The 22500-nt window shown below is 37.5% G+C and overlaps 1 protein-coding gene across 2 annotated transcripts in view; it reads left to right on the top strand.

Annotated features, from left to right (window-relative positions):
- Nucleotides 1-19156, top strand: part of LOC136831397 (obscurin-like protein 1) — a 101577-nt gene extending 82421 nt beyond the window's left edge. For both annotated transcript variants that reach the window (XM_067091762.1, XM_067091761.1), the window contains exons 5-9: nucleotides 7452-7587; nucleotides 10519-10590; nucleotides 12184-12356; nucleotides 14836-14965; nucleotides 18463-19156. In XM_067091762.1, the coding sequence (XP_066947863.1) occupies nucleotides 7452-7587; nucleotides 10519-10590; nucleotides 12184-12356; nucleotides 14836-14965; nucleotides 18463-18902 (951 nt within the window). In that variant the 3' untranslated portion in view covers nucleotides 18903-19156. The remainder of the gene's footprint in view (nucleotides 1-7451; nucleotides 7588-10518; nucleotides 10591-12183; nucleotides 12357-14835; nucleotides 14966-18462) is intronic.
- Nucleotides 19157-22500: the final 3344 nt, after the last annotated feature.

Raw genomic sequence — 22500 nt, 5'->3', positions numbered from 1 at the left:
AAACAGCAAAATCTTCCTCCAACCAGCGGGAAACAAGATTAAGAAGCTGTCAACAGGAGTGATGTAGCGGCTGACTTCTGGAACATTCCTTCAACTATAAATACCACTTTTCTGCACCTCTTAACCCATTACCTGTCCGTTGAGGAAGACAGCTGTCTTCGAAATATAACATTCTAAAGTCTACCCTTCTGGTGTTTTTATGGGCTATCTTTATGAGATAGAATTCTGTTTTAACAGAATATGTTTTAAATTCACACACACACACCTATACATATACATACATACATACATATATATATATATATATATATATATATATATATATATATATATATATATATATATATATATATATATATATATATATATATATATAAAAAAACTTCTTAACCTGATCCTTGCTAAGCCTTTTCCTGAAAATCTGATCCGTATCATAAGTCACATTTTGCAGTCAACTAACCGACTCTTCTTTAATAAAAAAGACTTTCATAAACTAAGAGCATACTTCATTCCAGCTCAGATGTCAGCTAATTCACCTCTAAAAGTTGCCGTGCTCACTTTGATCTTCTAATTCTGAACTCATTTTCTCTCGCTTCTCTGTCACTCTCTTCTTCACGTCCATGCGTTTTTTCTCATTTCATTCATAGGTAAATAAGTCTGTCTGTCTGTTTGTCCGTCGCAAAATTCTTTGGTCATATACTATACGTCCACTGCTTGCCATTCTTCCTGTGAATACTCACACTCTTTTCAGATACTAGACTTAACACTCTGTCCCCGTCTGCTTGTTGCTCTACCTTTTTACGTGAGCATACGTCACGCTTAAGAATTCTTACAAACAAAAAATAATAAGAGGTAGGTGGTTTCTTCCACTTTCCATGCCATTAAGGTTCCATTTGCGTTTGCTTTTATGCTTTGAATATTAGATAAACTTAATGGAAAATGGATGTACAGTGTTACCATACTCTGATTTTATTCATTTTTCTTGACACGCCTGAACACGAGGAAGACCTTGCGTGCTGTCACCAGCCACTCTTCGTCTGCGATTTTCTCATTGCAAATTTATTTATCATGTGACCTACTACGAAGAGAGTCTCTAATTTTCAATCTCGAATGTCTTGTTGTTTTTTTGTGTAATAGATGGTTGCGACAAATGAAAGACGAATCTAAATGTTTTCCATTCTTTGCTAAGATTTCTAGACATAAACGCAAGAATTTGAACGAATGTGAAATCAGTCACATAGGCCCAAATCCTATCAATTTCAAGTTCAACTATAAAGAAAAGTTCTCTCTCTCTCTCTCTCTCTCTCTCTCTCTCTCTCTCTCTCTCTCTCTCTCTCTCTCTCTCTCTCGAGAAAAAATCTTGCTGTGAAGCAAAATATTCATTCTGCTTCGCCATTTCTACGCAATGCAGTCAGTGAGTCATGTCAGTCCAGACATTTTTTGACAGAGGCTCTGTACTGTACCAACGAAAAAGCACATTTTCCTTCGAAATAGCATTTCATATCCCATTTCAGTAATTGACTGACTATTTGCTATACATCTGTTATTTTCCCTTTCCTCATTTACTTCATCAGTATATAAGTTTCGCATCCTGTGCTGCTAGAAAACGGTAGTGTTATTCCTTTTATTCACAATATATGTCACCCCTCTTGCGTTGAGAACTCTCATGCTTCCAGTAAGTTTCTGTATGCTAATTCATACACTCATACTTAGAATATATATGTATGTATACACACGCACACACATATGTACATATATATATATATATATATACTGTATATATATATATATATATATATTTATATATATATAGAATTAGAATCTACTGGTCACTTTTTACCAGATACATATGTAATTGTGATAGCCATAATGATCTCTTAACTTCTCGAATTCTTCGCGTATCCAAAAAAGCGAGAAGAATTAGAGAAGTTAAGAGGGCATTGTGGCTATTACAATTACACACACACATTTACATACATACATACATATATATATATATATATATATATATATATATATATATATATATATATATATATATATATATATATATATATATATATATATATATATATATACATATGTGTGTGTTACAGGAAAATGTGAAATCCAGGGATTTCACGAAATCCCTAGGGAATTAGTGAAATGAGCAACTCGCTTAGGAATATTTGATCCTCGAGGGCTAGTGCCAAACACCGCGAAACTGATTTATCTACACTATTTCGCCATGTTTAGCACTAGTCCCTGGGGGTGTTGAATGTATTTCGCCGCGTGTGGTACTAACAGCTGGGGGAACAAATGTCCCTAAGTGTATTTGGTTCCCCCACGGGCTAGTACTAAACACGGCGAAACAGTGTAGATGATTTACTATTTCGCCCTGTTTATTACTAGCCCTCGAGGATCAAATGTTCCTAAGCAAGTTGCTCATTTCACAAATTCCCTTGGGATTTCATGAAATCCTGGATTTCACATATTTCCTGTAACATATACATACACACATAAATATATATATATATATATATATATATATATATATATATATATATATATATATATATATATATATATATATATGTGTGTGTGTATATGTGTGTGTATGTATATATATATCCTAAGTGAGTATATGAATTAGCAAACAGACTACTAGAAGTATGAGATTTCTCAAACGCAAGAGGGGTGACATATTTTGTGAATAAAAAGAATATATATACTAGCAAATGCTTGCTATCGCTCGCATTTGCTAGCTCCCATATCCATACCATACCCATACCCATACCCATACCCATATCTGATCATACCCATAACCATACCCATACCCATATTTGTACCATACCCATACCCATATTTGTATCATACCCATACCCATTCCATACCCATACCCACACCCATACCCATACCCATACCCATACCCATTACCATTCCATACTCATACTCATATCCATACCATACCCATACCCATACCCATATCTGTATCGTACCCATACCCATACTCATACCCATACCCACACCTGTATCCATACACATACCATACCCATACCCATATCTGTACCGATACCCATACCCATATTCTTCCCATACCAATACCTATACCCATACCCATACCCATATCCATTCCATATCCATATCCATATCCATATCCATATCCATACCCATGCCATACCATTCCCATACCTTCCGGTCATATACAAACAAATGACCATATCTTGGTGTAGGAGCAGGAGCAGCTGTTGATGGTTTTTGAATCAATGCTGATGCCACTGGCGGTTCCGGACAAACACCAGCAGTGACTGCTGTTATCCTAGAATTACCCGCTAAGTCCATTTCGAAAAGCTGAAAATTTCCGGACAGTTATTCAAATATCATTCTTGAAAGATGTCTTCACAACTCCAGGATCCTTTGAAGCAGTCTTCAGCTCTGAAGCATTCCTGGAGAAATGCCCATTGGATTATAACGTCTTCCTAGATTCTTAGACTCCAGGATCTTGTGAAGCCGCCTTCAGCTCCTAAACGGAATGCAGGTTAAAAAGCTAAGTATACCATAGTTTAACCAGACCACTGAGCTGATTAACAGCTCTCCTAGGCTGGCCCGAAGGTGGTTCATAGTTACCACATGAGGTTAATTGAACACTTCATAAATTCTAAAGGTCGAGCAAGGTATACTTTGATTTGAAAAACCTGTACACTACTTTTATAAAAAAAATGATGTCCTTACAAATCTATAAACATTTTGTTAATAGCACTCAATCTGAACACATTTTATTTCATCATAAAGCAGCATAAAACAGATAGCCATACCCATACTGGTACCCATACCCATGCCCATATCCATGTCTGTACCATACCCATACCCATATCTGTACCATACCCGTACCTATACCCATATCCATACCGATACCCATACCCATATCCCTACAATACCCATGCCTATACCCATATCCATTCCATACCCATATCCATATTCATACCCATACCATACCATTCTCATACCTTCCAGTTGTATACAAATATCATAAAACATGGAAAAGGGATGAGGGAAGGGGAAGGGGGAGGGAGGAGGATGGGAAAGGAGGAGGGGAGGGGGAGAAGGGGGGAGAAGGGATTATCGTTTTCCCTTGAGGGGGTTGAGGCCCCGGGGAGAGGGACCAAACTGCTTAAACCTGTTTTTGGGGGGAGGAGGAGAGGAGAGGGAAGTTGGAGGCGAGGTCTCAGGGAGAGGGGGGCCTGTTTAAGGACCATCTGCTTAAACCGATTTTTGGAGGGGAGAGGAAAGTTGGAGGAATGGGGACAGACACACACACACAAACAAAGCCAAGGAAATTAAAATAATATATATATATATATATATATATATATATATATATATATATATATATATATATATACATATATATACTAGCAGACCAACCAGGCGCTGCCCGGGAAACCTCTGAATGACAACCGATAAACTCTCTCTCTCTCTCTCTCTCTCTCTCTCTCTCTCTCTCTCTCTTTCATTCGTGTTAAGATAGTTGCTTCATTTACATTGCCCAGCATCTTTTACATTTTTTATTTCACCACCTTCCCACCCATTCCCACCCCACCTCCTATCGGGACTGAACTCGGACTTAAAGAGTGTTGGGAGTGTCACTATTCTTCTTAGCGACCTCGAAAACTATGGATTAGACACCAATATCCGTTGTTTCGGTTATCGTTACATGTCACCACCTTCCCATCCCCTTCTCACCCCTGCTTCCTATCAGGGCCAAACTTGGACTTAAAGGGCATCGGGAGTGTCACTACTCTTTTCAGGGACCTCGAAAACTATGGATTAGACACTTATATCTGTCTTTTTCTGTAATTTTTACATTTCACCCCCTTCCCACAACACGCCCTTTAGCGCCAGTGATGTCTTTCCCAAATGGTAAGTCACATGTATACCAAGTTTGGTTGAATTTGCTCAATGTGTTTCAGAGTGTATGTGGAACATACACACACACACATACACATATATACATCCATTTATATACAATATATTTATATATATATATATATATATATATATATATATATATATATATATATATATATATATATATATATATATATATATATATATATATATATATATATATATATATATATATATATATACTGAATTCATACTCCGATAATTCAGGCGGGGCTATTTCTCCTACTCTAATATTTCATAGAATATTTTTCTTTTACTTTTATGCTTGCATTAATCATTCACAAGGTTTTACATAAACCCAATTCACATGCGAATACGCTAAAATTTATTCAATTTTTTAAGTTCATTCTTCAATAATTCAGACGGTTTTAAATTCCTGTATCGAATTTATGGAATGCTTTTACTAATACGCCAATGCTTCAGACATTTTTCATTCATACCAATAATCCACATACGGTTTTCTTTCTTTTTTTCAAGTGAATACCAATTGGTATACCAGTGGTTATGCAGTATATCTATTATCTTTATTTAGCCGTTAAAATCTGTCAATCCATGAGCGTAAGCCTGATAGATTTCAACAGCAACACGGTTTTCCCGCTCGTGTGGGCTAAGGATGGGGCTTTGGGGGATCTGCAGGGTCTTCCGAGGCCACTGCCTGAGTTCTCCTGGTCCTGGGTTGGGTGGAGAGAAGTCCTGGGCGCTGATTCCGTGCGCACACTGACGGTCTCTAAGACATTTTGCGCTGGTGACAAGACGTGTGCCCTCTCTCTGGCTCTCATGGTTGATCTTTCATACTTCTCAGCATTTTCATGCTCTTCAGTTTATCACATTAGTTCGCACATTTCTTTTCTTTTTCTCACGTTTCAGTTCCAAAACTTCACACAGGTTTTTCTTTTCAATAGATTATTCACAGATATTTTATACAGCTTTTTCAAAAACCAATACTCACCCAGATTGCTTATTTTTTCATGTTCCAGAGAGAAACGTTAGTTTTTTCTGTCCCCAGTTCGTATACTAGGGCACCACACAGTCTTTCCCTTAATCTTAAGCTCAGTGTTCCAATACACCACACAAATCTCTTCTCTGCAGTCCGAAAGAATTCTTTTTATTAATCCTCATACACCATACATTATTCTTCCACCCATCGAAGTCGAACCCTGACTTCCGTGAGATCCGACAACTCCCGCCGTATCAACTTCAGGGCTTCGCCTTTCAGTTGTCGTCTCAAACCTTTCCTTTCAATGTAGCCTTCCTATAAATCGATATTTATATCCTGCTTTCTCAAAAGCCGAGCCTTTTCCCCTTGGCCGGGTCCTTACTGGCAAATATTGCATCGAGTTCTCTTGAGCCACGTTTCAGCTTAACATTTCGTAGCACTGTCATGTAAAAATGTCAGTGTGTAATGTTAAGTATTTATGTCTTGCACTCATGTTGAATTTTTACCTGTTATTTCCTCTTCATACCAGTAACAAAGAAACAATATATGCAGAATATGATTAAGAATGAGGATGCTGTGCAGTTAGAATTTCAAAAGTTCAAGCGGAGATGCAATGCATTGCTACCTTAATACAATTCCCCTTGCGTTTTAATAATTTACTGGCATTTTTATCCATTTCTCAATTTGCTAATTTATTTCTTTTAATAAATGAGATCCTCTCTGTATTTCCCCTTACCTCATCTTACTTCTTTCTAATAAACACCATATTCTTTGGAAGCTTGAATGACCCCTGTGGGCTTGTTCGATATGAATTGGTTTCATCTTCTGAAAAAAAAAAAAATAATAATAATAATAATAATAATAATAATAATAATAATAATAATAATAATAATAATAATAATAAATAATAATAATAATAGATATATATCAGAGTTCCCTTCCAAATTTTCAACCAAGACTGGAGGCGGCAAAAGACGCCATGACTTTAGAAAAATACGAAAGAATCTCTTTCACATTAAAATGGCGATTCTTTTTCTTCAGTCACTTAAGCCTCAAAAATTTCAGCTTGGGAATCATTTATCACAGTATCATGCGCATGAAGATATTAAATAATGATTATCTCGTCCTTTGACCTCTGAGTTCTGCAGTTTTGATTGAAATTTATTTTAGCAAAGACATGTGGGACAGGCAGTCCTGCACCCGTATGTAGTCCGGGCTGGAGGAAACCAGAAAAACTTGGGTACAAGGAAAAATGTGAGGCTTAACCCCTAAAGGACGGTAGTTTATAAGGATCATGGAAAACGGAAACTGGAAGAGAATATCAAAGCTTGCTGGCAAAGAGGACGTAAACACATACCAAAATGTCCAAACCGAACATGACTTTTTTCGTACCATGTTTATTTTTATTTTACACAGAGGCATCATCATGAAAAGCTTTCACAAAATACACGCAGCCATACATAAACATCAAGATACATGATGCAGTGAACGCAAATACAGGAGGCAAGAATACTTAAACGCTTTTTTCTCTGAGACAATAATTCCTTTCTTCTTTCTTCATCTACAGGTTATTCATCGCGAAGGGAGCGACGAGTGGACGCTACTCGTCAGATACGCTCAGCCGAGGGATGCCGGGATTTACGACTGTCAGATCAACACCGACCCCAAGATTTCACACCCTGTCACCCTCAGAGTAGTCTTGGGTATCTGTCCTACACACAAACAAGCATTTTTTTATAAGCTCTCTTAAACCTAGAAAGAGATTCTGTGAGCTTTGAGAAAAAGGAACCTTAAGTTTAGAAACTTTTGAAGAAGATAAACAGATTTTTGAGCTCAAAGACAAAACAAGCGATAGACACAGTCACGATCTTGAGAAATAACACTCAGACATATATTAACTTACTAGACATACACTTGACAGATTCTTTAGTTTATAAAACGTTAAGAATAAAAAACTGTCTGAACATACGGGATATATAGTTAAGCTTGGAAAAATTAAACTTCAGTCATCCACTTGTAAGACCTGAGTCCACAGAAGAATGAAAGCCGCTGATTCATATTACCATTTGGATATAAATATAATGGGTGATGGTGGGATGATAGACGAAGTAAATTACAGAATAGGTGAAGCAAGGAAGGTAGCAAGTAGTGTGCAAAAGACTGGAGAGAGATCTAGAGCATCCGCGGAAGCCAAGGTGGGAAAACATGAAGCAACTGATGAGCCAACACTAGTTTATGGAAGTGATGTGAGGGCATTGAGTAAGAATGACATTAAAAGACATAGTAACTGTTGAGGTGAATTGTTTTTGTAGCATATATGGTGTAGCAAGAAAGGTTAATGAAGGTTTTTCAGTGTTTTTTTTAAGATTGTCTGGTCAGGAGGAAAGAAAGGTTAGTGAAAGGACGTGGCATGAGGGAGGAGGATTGCAAGATTTATACTGGATCGAAAGGACCTTAATACCCAAGAAGCTCAAAATTGAGAGCAAGATAGAAGTGAGCAACAACTGTGTGTAGGGATTCAAACCGTTGATGAGCCCTTTTATTAGGTGTGGGAAGTAGCTACTGACTGAAGAAAATTTCTGCACATATGTTAATCGAGGATTCGGCGGTTAGATATTGTCAAAGAGACCGTTGCATTGTTTTGTCAATCTCCAGTCACTTCCTGATTATACAGACGTGCGCTCACACACACATATATACATGCACACACACACACATATACATGTATACATATCTACAAATATGTATTTTTTAAATATTAAACAAACTTAACACTTTATATCGAATTCACTTTACTTTCGGATAACTAACTACATATATACATGTATACATATCTACAAATATATTTTTTTTAAATATTAAGACAAACTTTTATCGAATTCACTTTACTTTCGGATAACTGACACCCAAAGGAAATTGTTCATGACAAGTTCTACCCTAACTCGGATTCAAACCTATGCTTCTCAATAGTTACTTCCCTTCATCCAACCCAAGAAGGCATAGGTTCGAATCCAGGTCTGGGTAGGAGGACTTATCATGTATAATCCCTTTTGGGTGCATGCTATTCCATATATATATATATATATATATATATATATATATATATATATATATATATATATATATATATATATATATATATATATGTGTGTGTGTGTGTGTGTGTGTGTGTGTGTGTATGTGTATGTGTGTGTGCATGTTCAGGACGATTTTACATAAATATTTCGGGAAATGAAAGAAAAAGTAATTCTGGACAGAAAATGTTCTATAAAGATGTGCATTTTAAGGCTCCGTTTGTCCTTGAGGGAAATGTCAAAATAACCGTTCATCAGTAACAATGCTCTCGGGCGAGGGAGGTTGTTAACGAGAGGTCGAAGTAGCGCGGGATGATGGGGTTCTTTTTCTTGCAAGTAATCTAATCTCAGTTATTAGCTTAGAGCAGTACCGTATGATTTTATGTATCAAGTAAGTAGTGTAAATGTTGCTTGGCAACATTTATTTGTGATAACTGAATTCTGGTGCTCCCGGTCCTGCAGCCTCATCATGGAATTGTTAATTCAGGAGTCATGACTAAGTCTGTATCTATGACTGGTGTCTGATGAATACTTTTGATGGAGAGGGAAAGGGTTTTAATATCACGTTTTAAATCTTTGATGGGTGTCTAATGAATAAGCCTACCTTTGATGAAGGGGAGATTCAATTAGGCTTGCTTTTTTTTTTATTGGTGCCCAGTGAATTCCATTGAGGGAGAGGGAGAGGTTTCAATGATGCATACATTTTTTCTTTTGTTCATTATCTAAAGAATACATTTGTTTGGGAGATATTTTATCCCCATCGGCCTGACCACTCCATCCTCCTCCTGACCTCCATACCCCTGTCTATCCCGGCATCCGTACATCATCTTACTCGCCTGGGAGCAGTGCTGATGATGAACGGTTATTTTAAAATTTCCTTCACCGACAAACGAAGCCATAAAATGCATATCGTTATGGAACATTTTCTGCTTGAAGTTACTTTTTCTTTACTTTCCAAAAATATTTGCATAAATTCGTGTTACACTCTGTGTATGTCTATATATATATATATATATATATATATATATATATATATATATATATATATATATATATATATATATATATATATATATATATATCACAGGTTTTATGCAAGGATAAACGAATGGCAATTTAAAAACGTCGATTTTATTTTAAAATAGGACGCCTCTATATAACAATAATTTGTCATAGAGAGAGAGAGAGAGAGAGAGAGAGAGAGAGAGAGAGAGAGAGAGAGAGAGAGAGAGAGAGAGAGAGAAGGAACATTTCAGTTTTTGGTGCAATCCTGTTTTTCCCATTTTAATTATCGCAAACACATTTGCAAAACAATAACAACTATGCCGTTGAATGCACGTTAAAAAAAGAAAGATCTGAAATTCTCTTCATGCTAACGGACGGAATAAAAAACAATTTCCATATTTCTCTGTGCTCATGTAAGACAGGTCTTAAATAACGTATTTGCTCATACTTGTTCAAAAGGACACAATTTGCACCACGCCTCACGGGTGGTAATTGCACTGCAAAAGACGCCCATGCAAAAATTCCGAAATTATCCTGATCTTTTTTCCAACACAGACACGGGGAAGGAAGCGGTCCAGACAAAGACGAAAGTGTTTGTAGCGAACAATACTGCTTCCACCAGTGATGGTGAGTTGGTCTCGTTCACTCCGACGATGCTCCTCTTATCATTATATCTTATGATTGCTAAATCAGTTAGACTTCCAAAGTTCCTTGCTGAAATTTAGGAGTAAAATAATTTTGCAATTTATGCCTTGTTTGAAAATATACTGAATTTTGGCAGTAGCAGGGATTTATAGCTTAAATCCTATCAAAAGTCTTTGTTCATTCTGTTGGCTTCATCCATTGTCACTGATGCTTGGTTAAGTTTCTCGTAATGGCTGGTTTTGTTAATTGCAGTCATTATCTGTTGTTGTACATTTCTGACTACATTTTCCAACCTTTTTCTGGTGAATGGTTAATTAACGAAAATTACTTTCCGAGAAAAAGTATTTCGAGCTGAAATTCTGGCCCCTCTAGCTCCATTTTTTATAATATTCATTTTCTCCAACACACTAATTCCAAGTTGATATTCAACCTTCACACGTCCTGAAGTAATAGATAAAAACTGAGCAGAAAATGCATCCTTCCTCCGTAGTTCCTCACATCTTTCATTTTCATCTTCTTTCTCTTTCCTTCAAACGAAGAGATAGAATTGATTTAAAAAGATTCTTTAATATCTTCTCAGTCCTTTTCGAAAAGTAATTTCCCCGTCAACGTGTTTGTCATCATTTGCTCTCTGTATTTCTGAAGTCTTTTTCTGCAGCTCTCTTGGTGTCGATGAGTTTTGCCGTTGATATGAACAAGAAATCAGTCAGTTTCCCTTTTCTCTTCCGGTTACCTTACACGTTTTCCTCTCGTTATTCTTCTCATTCTTTTTCATCCATTCCTCCATGCACCTCAAATTTCTCAAAGATGAATTCAAAACAAGGAACTTCTTAGAGCGTGAATAGTGTTTATTCACTTAGTCTCTCAGATAATTATATTCATTACATCTTCCTTCCTTGTTATGTTTCAGATGTTTTCTTCTCTTATTTGTCTTCACTTTGCTCCAAATCTTGAAAATAAGAAAAAGAGCTATTTTCATAAGGCACGGAAAATTCATTATTTGATTCGGCCGCGCAAAACTTACTAAGCTTTCAGGAATCATAGAAAATTATCATTTATTCAGCGACTAAAACTGTTTTTTTTTGTGCGTGACATCAATCTGATTCATCCTGAATCAACATAAAAACTGTCGCTATTGCAATTCTAATGCCTTGTTTTAAAACTGACAGATAAATGTATATTTACAGCCAAGTAAGGAAATTGCTATTTCTGACGATTCTAAACATAACAATTTCTCAGACTTCATAAATATGACTATTTCTCAGATTTCATAGAAATGATAATTTCTCAGATTGCATAAAAGTGACAATTTCTCAGACCGCACAAACATGACAATTTCTCAGAATTAATAAAAATGACAATTCCTCAGACTGCATAAAAGTGACAATCTCTCAGACTGCACAAAAGTGACAGTTTCTCAGAATCAATAAAAATGGCAGTTCCTAGACCACCAAAAATAACCACTCAGTTATGAAAGCTGAAGTGGTGCCTGAATGCCTGTATTTCCAGCGACGTATTTAATCTTGATTTAGTCGAGACCTTTTAAGTATGTGAGTTCTTCCTCTGACACGTCAGGCGACCTTCGAGTGGAAATCCAGGGTCCCCGGGAGCTGTACATCGAGGAAGGGTCCTCTCTGTCTCTCACCTGCCTCGTCACGTCCTCAAATGGCCCCTCCACTCTCGTCTACTGGTATCACAACACCAATCTCATCGACTACAACTCTCCTAGAGGTGGTGTCAATCTCAAGGTGAGTGTCACAGAGACAGAAACAAGGAATGGGTCATTCTGTTAGCATAAAAGCGGTAACAAACTACTGAACACCTAAAATCTGTGAAATTCTGGAAGGTTTTGAAAAAGAAGAGTAGCATGAAAATGAATGAAAGGGTGAAAGAAAGATTTTTGCATAAGTTCTTATACACTGTAAAATGGAATTAGGTTAATCTCTAAAATATCAGCTACTGTGAATTATCGTCGAGTATGAAAACATTCCTAAACAATCACAGCCACCAACTCCCATGACCCAGTTTCCGGGGCAACTTTCAGCATCTTGCCTCTAAACTTGCACCTAACGTTTTTCCAGGAGAAACTCTAAACCGAAGTCACGTTTGCTTTCTTCTGTGAAGTCGTTCAAGAACCGACAAGCCTTGCTTTCATTAGGTCATCTTTAATGATGCTGTCCTTTCGTCTACTGATTAGCTTTAATCATTAAGGCAGAGAGAGCTTCATAATTGAATACGAGCTTTGAAGTAAGCTGCTTTTTATCAACCATGAACATGTAGGAGAAAATAGCGACAATTTTTCCCATCAAGTACTAATTTTGATATGAATCCTTTTCCTTAAATGTGTTGGATAACAAATATTAAGAAAAAATTATATAATATTCAGCTGTTTTCATTAGCAGAGGAGGCTCCTGGTTAAAAGCAAGAGAATTGTTGAGGCATACATACTTTAACCGTTAAGGCAATGATGAGCCAACTGTGCAGAAAGCTTTCACAAAAGCAGTACTTTCATACACTTGCGAGGGAGGTTCATGAGCTCCGCATCAAACACCCCTATACACACGGCTCCTTTCACCTCTTCTTGCATGCTTAATTTGGCTTCCTAGATTTATTAAGACCCTTTCATTCCAATTTTTTTTACTCCATCAATCCATCACTCTCTGTAGCTCCCTCTCTTCCTTTCTCTAAACGTTTTGGAATTACATACTCTTCTCGTCAGCCTGTGAATCTACATTCTCTCCATACGACCAACCCATCTCAAATTGCCCTTTTCTAATTTGTTTCCTACGTCTGAATATCTATTTTTCTCACCTTGCAGTTCTTACTCCACGTACAGTACATGCACTGCAAACAACTGTTATAGTATTTTTTTCATCGATTACATTTGGTGTCTACACTCTCTTGCATGAGGAGTGTTGGCTTAATAATCCCACACTGTACATTCTAACTGGGAGTTTTTTTTTTTTAATTCAAAAAGACTTTTCTTCTCATTAAAATCCTCTGCACACACCCTGCTACCTTCCTTCCTTTGCCAGTTCAGTGACTCACGTGTAATTCATCCCATCATTATCCATTACATTTAGCCCCAAATACCTCTGTGAAGCAATTACCTTAGGTTTCAGTTCTCTCCTCCTGCAAACACGTTTAAACGTCTTCAGCAGATTCTAGTTTCTTTTCCCTGCACCCAACCAATGTTGTATCATCAGCAAACATCAGCCATTCCACACTCCATTTACGACCCATTTGCTTATACCATAACTTTGCATTTTCATCCGCAGTCCTTCCCTCGAATTCTTGTATCACTGTAGCCAAAAAATGCTGGTGGAAACAAAAACTTGTCTCCGACCACCTGCTGTTATTCACCCACCAAATACTCGAACATGATTTGCCTCCATCATATAGATTTTAATAAATTTTAATTCCTTTTTTTACAGCAGACATCCTCATCACCCTATACATTAGATATCCATAATAAACACTTAAGCGTTACACCATCTTTCCTGCTTCAGCCGCCAATGATCTTCTACTGCCAATATTTTGATCCTCTGTTATCCTGTCTCAAAATCATAGCATAACCCCACCCGCACAGAAAACAGAATAATCCAAAACTTCTTAATTTTTTACTTAGGCCCAGCATCTTTACCCTAAACAAAAAAAAATTTATTGTTCTCATCAATTTCTTTGCATCCATTTCCTTCTCAGAAATAGCTTCCACTCTGGTCAGCCACTCAGTCCCTGTACAGCAGCATCTCCAGGTGCTTTTCTGTTTATCAACTGTTTGATTGCCTAACTTACATTATCAATAGCTACGTATACAAACATTCTCAGATTGACGCTAATCTCTTTCACTCTAACAGCAACACATACAAAACACACACACATATTGTAATATATATATATATATATATATATATATATATATATATATATATATATATATATATATATATATATATATATATATATATATATATATATATTTATATATATATTTATGTAGAAATAATCAACACACAATCACGTGTGGAACAGAAATAAATTTCTGACTCACATCAGGGTCGAACCCAGGTCTTTCAGTTGAAAGGCAGGGATGCTGCCAACAATATATATGTATGTTTGCGTGCGCAAATAAAATTTAGACAAAATCACTTGCATGACAACACTTAATCCAATTATCCAGCAACCAAATCAAGATAAAAATCCACTAACCATTATCTCTTCAACAAGATCGACCGAGGACGCGGCCAAACCATAACTCACCTGCTGGTATCCTCAGTGGGTCAGGGGGATTCCGGCATGTATTCCTGCGTTCCTACAGGATCTCATCCGGCCACAGTCAGAGTCCACGTTAACCAGGGTAAGATCATGTGAAACCTAATGTCCGTATGTAGCTCAGGCCAGAAGAAAACAGATAAAGGAAAAGGTAATGAAATACAACGCTCCCCGAAGAGAGTGTCACTTTACTCTTTTCTCTTTATGGCGCAGTTGTGAATGATAGAAGAGCAAATAATCACTCGTTTAACTTTAAAGTTTTTGTATGTTTTGGCATGAATACATGCGGTTGTGTTTGTATAGACTGTAAGATCCATTAAGAAAACAAACAGATGGCGTGATTAGCAAGATATGGTTGAGTGAAGCTGATCAGGTGAAAGACTCTTTGCCAGAGAGAGAGAGAGAGAGAGAGAGAGAGAGAGAGAGAGAGAGAGAGAGAGAGAGAGAGAGAGATGATCCCAACTGTCATGTCCAACAGACAAAGTACTACTTATATTCCTTTGTCGTCTATTGCCGTAGTAGTTGGAATGCCAATTAGACTTTCAAATAATCAGTCAGCTTGTTTTTATTTATTTTTTAGATTATCTCCCTTATTTAACAACTCATTCATTATTTTTACGTACCAATTAATGGCCAGCGTTATATGTTTTCATTTTTTTTACCGTGTATTGGAAAACCTTCCATTATTTTGTTTTTAAACCATTATTTGTATTATCGTTCTGGTTGGCTTTCCGAAGAGCTAATGAGCTGTCTTGACACACCTGGTCTTCCAATTTATTTCGAAATTTTTATCGGTACATTAAGCAAATTTATTGATGACTTGCTCCGTTCTGATGCGGCCACGAGTAGCGAAGCAGGTTAGATGCAGAGCCTCTTTCTGGATATCATCGTATTCTTCATCAGCATTTCCATTGGAAACTTTGTCATGTTAGTAAAGTATCCTGTTTGCTTTCGCTGATTGCTGTTTTATTCTTCACGTCAGAGTCTTACTTATTAATATTCACACAGATATTGATCGTGTTCGTCAGAATTACTGCAATTATTGTACACGGTTCTGATTACTTCCACTAAAAACCAATACTTTGAATGTTTTAGCAATGAGGCTACCCCCCTGCTGGTCTTTTTTCTAGAATAACAGAATCTCAAGAAACTTTATTAATGCTCCCTTCTCAAGGTTTCTGGAATCCTCAAAACACTTTCTTGGTTACTTGTGAGGAATCAGATCCTTCCAAAATCTGACCATTCTTTTTAAAAACTTCAGGGAATGTTGCGGGATTGTATCGTATCTTGACATTAGTAAGGAATTCGATGAGATTTGATATCAGGTTCTTTTACTTCAGTTCTCTGCTTTTGTTTTCCACCTCTGTTCTCTTCTCTGTTTACGGGTATTTGCCTGTTTATGGATTTTTAGTAACTGGTGGTATTATGAAAGCCCTTAACCTGTGGCCGATTGCTGCTTTCAAGGTCTATTCTTTTTCTTTTCATTTTGCGGCTAAGACTTTAGCCGGTCCGCAAGCTGTGGTTTGCAAATGTCGAAAAGTCGTTCCTCTTTCACCTCAGGCGACTGTCTAAAGTGTGCTTTCAGTTATTAATGATATTAAAAACCATCTGTAGGAGTCTGGGTAGTTTCTCTGACGTAGACAAAACTTATTGTGGTTCAAGGCTTTTAGTCCAGAGTTCCTTCTTACCTCTTTGTCTAATACTCATTCAGAAAGCAAGATATTTTTGGAGGCCTAAATTTTTCAACTAATTAAATCTATTAGTATCTGTAGATCGAAGAATAGAGAGGGCTGGAAGGGTAATGGAGCAGATGTGGGCAACAAGAGTGTCCTTTATGCAAGTTCCATAGACTTCTCCCATCAGCTCCCGGTTGCAGCTACAGACGTGCTCTTTTCTACTGATCATACTTTAAGCAGTGTCTTTGTGAGCTGCTTTATTGGATGTGGTCATCCCCGATCACTACCGGGTGCTCTATAAAAGAAAGAGTCCCCACTGCCTATCAGCACGAACGGAAGAACATTAACTTCATAATCAGCTTCTTCTGCGTTTCGCAAAATCTTATATGTTTAAAAGCCGAGTCTGTCACCACCGCAAGATAAAGAACATTCTTATTTGTCACTTTATCTTCTCAACTTTAGATATGCCCTCCTGTTTACAAATTTCCTGATTGTTTTAATAGCTTTGAAGGTCTGTCCCTTCCTTTAGATTTCGGCACAATTTTTTTTCTTTTATTCTTTTAAACTTCGTGCACTTATAAGAAATGAGGTGCCTAAGCCATCACTTTCCCCATAAAAAAAAAAAAACTAGTTTGATGCAGTTTCTGCTTCTCCCGGCGTTGAAAAGGAAATAAAAAAATAAAAAGGGCTTCGTTCTCCAGGAAACTCGCCAGGTCACGCACTTAGATGTAAACAAAGGCGGATATCACACACGGTTCTTTTATTCATTTTTTTTTTTTTTTGGTTTTGGGCGGCATTTTATCATGAAATTCTGCTGCTGTGTTGTTGCTCTGCACTCCGGCGTTGGATTCAATGCTCTCTTTATTTACACTTCTCTCAGTGAGACTGATCTTCTTTGGTCACTCATTGATATTTTTTCCTACTAATGGAGGCTGAGAGAGAGAGAGAGAGAGAGAGAGAGAGAAGGCGGGTGGGAGTAGGATTTACTGTTCAATTTCATATTACCAAATGTTATTTTCCGGTTCAGAAATACGTGAGTAGATGCAATTTCATCCTTAGCCAGGCATAATGCTGAAAATATGCATTGAGGAAATGTGACTGGAATATGTAAACCAATATATAACCTATATATATATATATATATATATATATATATATATATATATATATATATATATATATATATATATATATATATATATATATATATATATGTATGTATATATATACATATATATATATATATACTGTATATATATACATTTCTATCTATCTATCTATCTATATATATATATATATATATATATATATATATATATATATATATATATATATATATATATATATATGTATATGTGTTAGACACCAATAGTATAAAAATCATAAGGTGCTGTATAATACTTGAAAATTTAAATGTCAAATCTGTAAAGTTTTCTGATATATTACTTCGAAGACCCAACTTTATTTGTTTTCCCTGTATTGTGAAAAACCCTAAATGCAATAAAGATTTGGATACTTTTTCCTCTTTCCGTTGCACCAGAGGAAGACCCGCATTTGGAAAAAGAATAGATTCATTCCTTCATGCACAAACTCTCAGAACTTTATTCAATTTTATGATCAAAATACTTTTAAATTTACGTAAAAAATACATTGATGGGATTTTAATAATAATAATAATAATTATTGTTATGATTATTATTTATTGCTCCATAAGAATTTAATGAATATTGAATGTAGTAATAAGGTTAATAGTGGGGGTATACAAGAATGCATGCACGTTATGAGTTAAGATGATATGCTAATGCAGTTTATGAGCATTAAACCTCATAATGAGAGATGCTTCTAACTCTTCGTTCTTGTTAATCTCTGGTTGACCCCGTCTTTATCTCCTGTCGTCCCCCGACAGGCGAGAATGAGGCCGCCATCCAGCAGGGAGGCCTCGACGAGACCAGCTGTGCCAGTTGCCCGCGGTCATTCTTCCTCCTGCCCTTGCTGCTGCCGTGCTGTCTCCTGTTCGGTCTCCAGAACGTCAGCTTTAAGCGGAGCATTGCTTACCTGAAAACCCTGATCGTCTACCTTTTGTATAAAATCTTCTTCGCTCCCATTCTGGCTTCTGCCTCCTCCGGCGGGAATGAGGTTTACCCATCCTCGTCTCCCTCTCTTTGTTCTTTTCCTTCCTCCTCCTCCTCCTCCTCCTCCTCCTCCTCCTTGTCCCTCTCCCCCGTGGCTGGGCCCTTCGCCGCTCCTTTGTCAGGGCGAGAAGAACGGCGCGAGGCATCGCGCGAGGCTCCTCCGCCGGGTCAGAGACCGATGCGGCAAGCGAGATGCCTCTGCAGGTCAAGTTGACTCGTGCAGAGCCCTCTGCCACCAAAGGCCACCACGTAACACCAAAGAAGGCGGTCAGTTCGAAGTGAAGAGAAAAAGCCGGGATAAGAAGAAAACTTTCAAGCCAGTGCTGTTACCCTATGTTGAATAGTCATCCCGATGAAACGGGAAATAATGTAAAAACGTAAACATCTTAGTGTTAAGGGGAACTTATTTGTATACGTGTTCTTATGAAATCATTCAGACAAAAATATATATATATTTAAAGATAAAAATGTTTTATTTAGCATCTTCTGGCTACATAAAGGAAGGGAAAATTAAAAAAATGTTTCTTGGATAGACAGCTGTCTTTTTATGCCCAGGAAAGAAGCAAAATAATGTGCTTTGAGTTACATAAATCAGAAATGTTGATGACAATGTCTTCTAACGGATGACCTAAAAGTGTAACATATTATTATTTCACTTTCCATAACGAAAGACATTTGAACACTCCCAATTTATTTGTTAGTGATCCACTGAAATTCATCCTGTAATTCATCTGCGAGAGAGATATCACTCATAATCTTTTCCCCATAATCCAGTTGTTCAGTAATGCTCCCTCGGCCTCTTCTCACTAAACCCTTCACTCCGCGCTCTGTTAAATGCGAACGTATGCTTTCTGTAAATTGTCGACTTCGTATAAACAGACTCGTGGATTTTAAATAGCCAGCGGTGACTCCAATTAACTCAAACTTATTTCAAGTCAGCTTTAAGTCCTATTGCTAGTTAGTATTAGTTTGAGGCAATAAACAGCACAATGGTTCAAACCAAAGCAGTTTTAAAAATGCAGTTTTCTTTGTGCATTATTATCGCTGAGATATTCAAACTCTATTAGGATTCTTTTGTCAACTGTCTTATTCTTTTTCTCAGGTCATGACTGTCGTCTCATCCATATGCTGGCTTTTCATGTATGGTTATCTTATTTCCTGATTAGGGTTTTCGTGCCCTAGTACTTTCTGGTATGTATGTGTTGGAGCAACTTGTTAAACACTCAACAAATGTTCATAGTTGTTATGGACCAGTATCCTACTGAACTCGATCTTTTCTTTATCTCTAATCCTTTGGATTACTACAAAATACTTTCCTCTCTATGACCACTCCCGCTCTTTGGCCATCCAGCAAAGGTGGGAAACCTGTCATTCCATCCAGCTAGGTAGGTGGGAAACTTGTCATTCCATCCACCTGAGTAGTTGGGAAACCTGTCATTCCATCCAGCTGAGTAGGTGGGAAACCTGTCATTACATCCAGCTAAGTAGGTGGAAAACCTGTCATTCCATCCAGCTAAATAGGTGGGAGCCTTTCATTTCATCTAGCTGAGTAGGTGGGAAACCTGTTATTCCATCCAGCTAAGTAGGTGAGAAACCTGTCATTCCATCCAGCTAAGAGGTGGGAAACCTGTCATTCCATGTAGATGAGTATGTGGGAAACCTGTCATTCCATGTAGATGAGTATGTGGGAAACCTGTCGTTCCATCCAGCTGAGTAGGTGGGAAACTTGTCGTTCCATCCAGCTATGTAGGTGGGAAACCTGTCACTCCATCCAGCTAAATAAGTGGGAAACCTGTCATTCCATCTAGCTTAGTAAGTGGGAAACCTGTCATTCCATCTAGCTAAGTAGGTGGGAAACCTGTCATTCCATCCAACTAAGTAGGTGGGAAACCTATCATTCCATCCAGCTAAGTAGGTGGGAAACCTGTCATTCCGTCCTGCTAGGTTGGTGGGAAACCTGTCATTCCATGTAAATGAGTATGTAGGAAACCTGTTATTCCATCCAGCTAAGTAAGTGGGAAACCTACCATTCCATCCAGTTAAGTATGAGGGAAACCTGTCATTCCATCTAGCTAAGTAGGTGGGAAACCTGTCATTCCATCCAGATAAATAGGTGGGAAACCTGTCATTCCGTCCAGCTAAATAGGTGGGAAACCTGTCATTCCGTCCAGCTAAATAGGTGGGAAACCTGTCATTCCATCCTGCTAAGTAGGTGGGAAACCTGTCGTTCCATCCTGCTAAGTAGATGGGAAACCTGCCATTCCATCCAGTTAAGTAGGTGGGAAACCTGTCATTCCATCCAGCTAAGTATGTGGGAAACCTGTCATTCCTCCAGCTAAGTATGTGGGAAACCTGTCATTCCATCCAGCTAAATAGGTGGAAAACTTGTCATTCCATCCAGCGAAGTATGTGGGAAACTTGTCATTCCATCTAGCTAAGTATGAGGGAAACCTGTCATTCCATCCAGCTAAGTATGTGGGAAACCTGTCATTCCATGCAGCTAAGTATGTGGGAAACCTGTCATTCCATCCAGCTAAATAGGTAGGAGATTTGTCATTCCCAGCAGCTTCCTCTGGTTCTACTCATTCTCATTTCATATGAATTTGGAATAACAGACATTCTCATTCTTTGAAGAAAAATGTTTTCCTTTACTAAAACGGAATCTATTTTTGAAAAAAGTCTCTCTCTCCACGATGAAAGTTCTCAATAATTTCTGCAAAGTCACCTTCATATCTCTCCTCCACCTTGAAATATTTACAGCTCCGTCTAATACTGAAACTTCTGCCTTCTTCCGCTCTTGTTTTTCCTCTTATTCTTTTCTTACTACTATTACTCTGTTCATGGCTTAGTAGTTTCTTTCACTGATTCATGAAGTAACTTGTAACATAAACTTGTCCATATTTCTTATGGTTCTACAATGAAGAAAAGTTTGACTACTCATATCATCAATGAAACATCTAGTTTCTGAAAAATTTTCCTGTCTCAAAATTATTGAAAGTTTTATTTAACCTGTTTCTCAAGCATAACGAATCCAACTCTTTTCATTTAGATTATCAGCATTAATGTCTCTTACCATTTTGGGGGAGGTTCCTCAGCCAATGCAAGGCTCATCTTTAAACTGGAAAATAAAGGCTGGACACCTGCGAATAAGACTCACTGAATTATCCATTTCCTATACAACACAGCAGCTTCACTGGCAGTGCCAACCTCCGACATATACCGAGCTACTAAAACGATTTTTACGTATGCTCCTGCTCTCAAGTTCCATCTTTCATTTCTGTGTTCCGAGCACTTTCTTGGCCTCCCTCTCCCTTCTCGTAACGCTTCCGACTTGCGCATCCATTTCTCGAACACACCTTCACCCCCTTTTTATCCATCTTCTCATATATTATACAAATAATTCATCTTAGCAACTTGCATCTTTCAGTCATGCACATTCAGCATAACCCTTCACTTCCAAAAAGATGCTTTAAGCGATCTTTTTGTTCATTACAACTACTAACATTGACACATCTTCTTTTCCCGAAACCTTGGTGGAGATCCTGTTACCTTGTTTGCTCTACTTAATCTCCGATTCGCTTCTTCCCTCATACTACCATAATCTATTTCATTGCCCCCATAACATTACACTTGCTAATTTCCACTTCCAACTTTCCGGTACAAACAGATGCAACGTCTTTGCCAGCTTGTGCAGGGACCAAACACTGTGTTGTCGCTAAACAACACCACTTCACACTATTATCGCGACCGTTATTCTAATACAATAATTTACACCTACACTTCCAAAATCTTCTCTAACTTCGGTCATCATA

Source organism: Macrobrachium rosenbergii, chromosome 48 (assembly GCF_040412425.1).
Source record: "Macrobrachium rosenbergii isolate ZJJX-2024 chromosome 48, ASM4041242v1, whole genome shotgun sequence".
NCBI classification, from domain to species: Eukaryota; Metazoa; Arthropoda; class Malacostraca; order Decapoda; family Palaemonidae; genus Macrobrachium; species Macrobrachium rosenbergii.
The sequence above is the reverse complement of the archived record's forward strand: the minus strand, read 5'-3'. Positions and strand labels throughout refer to the sequence as shown.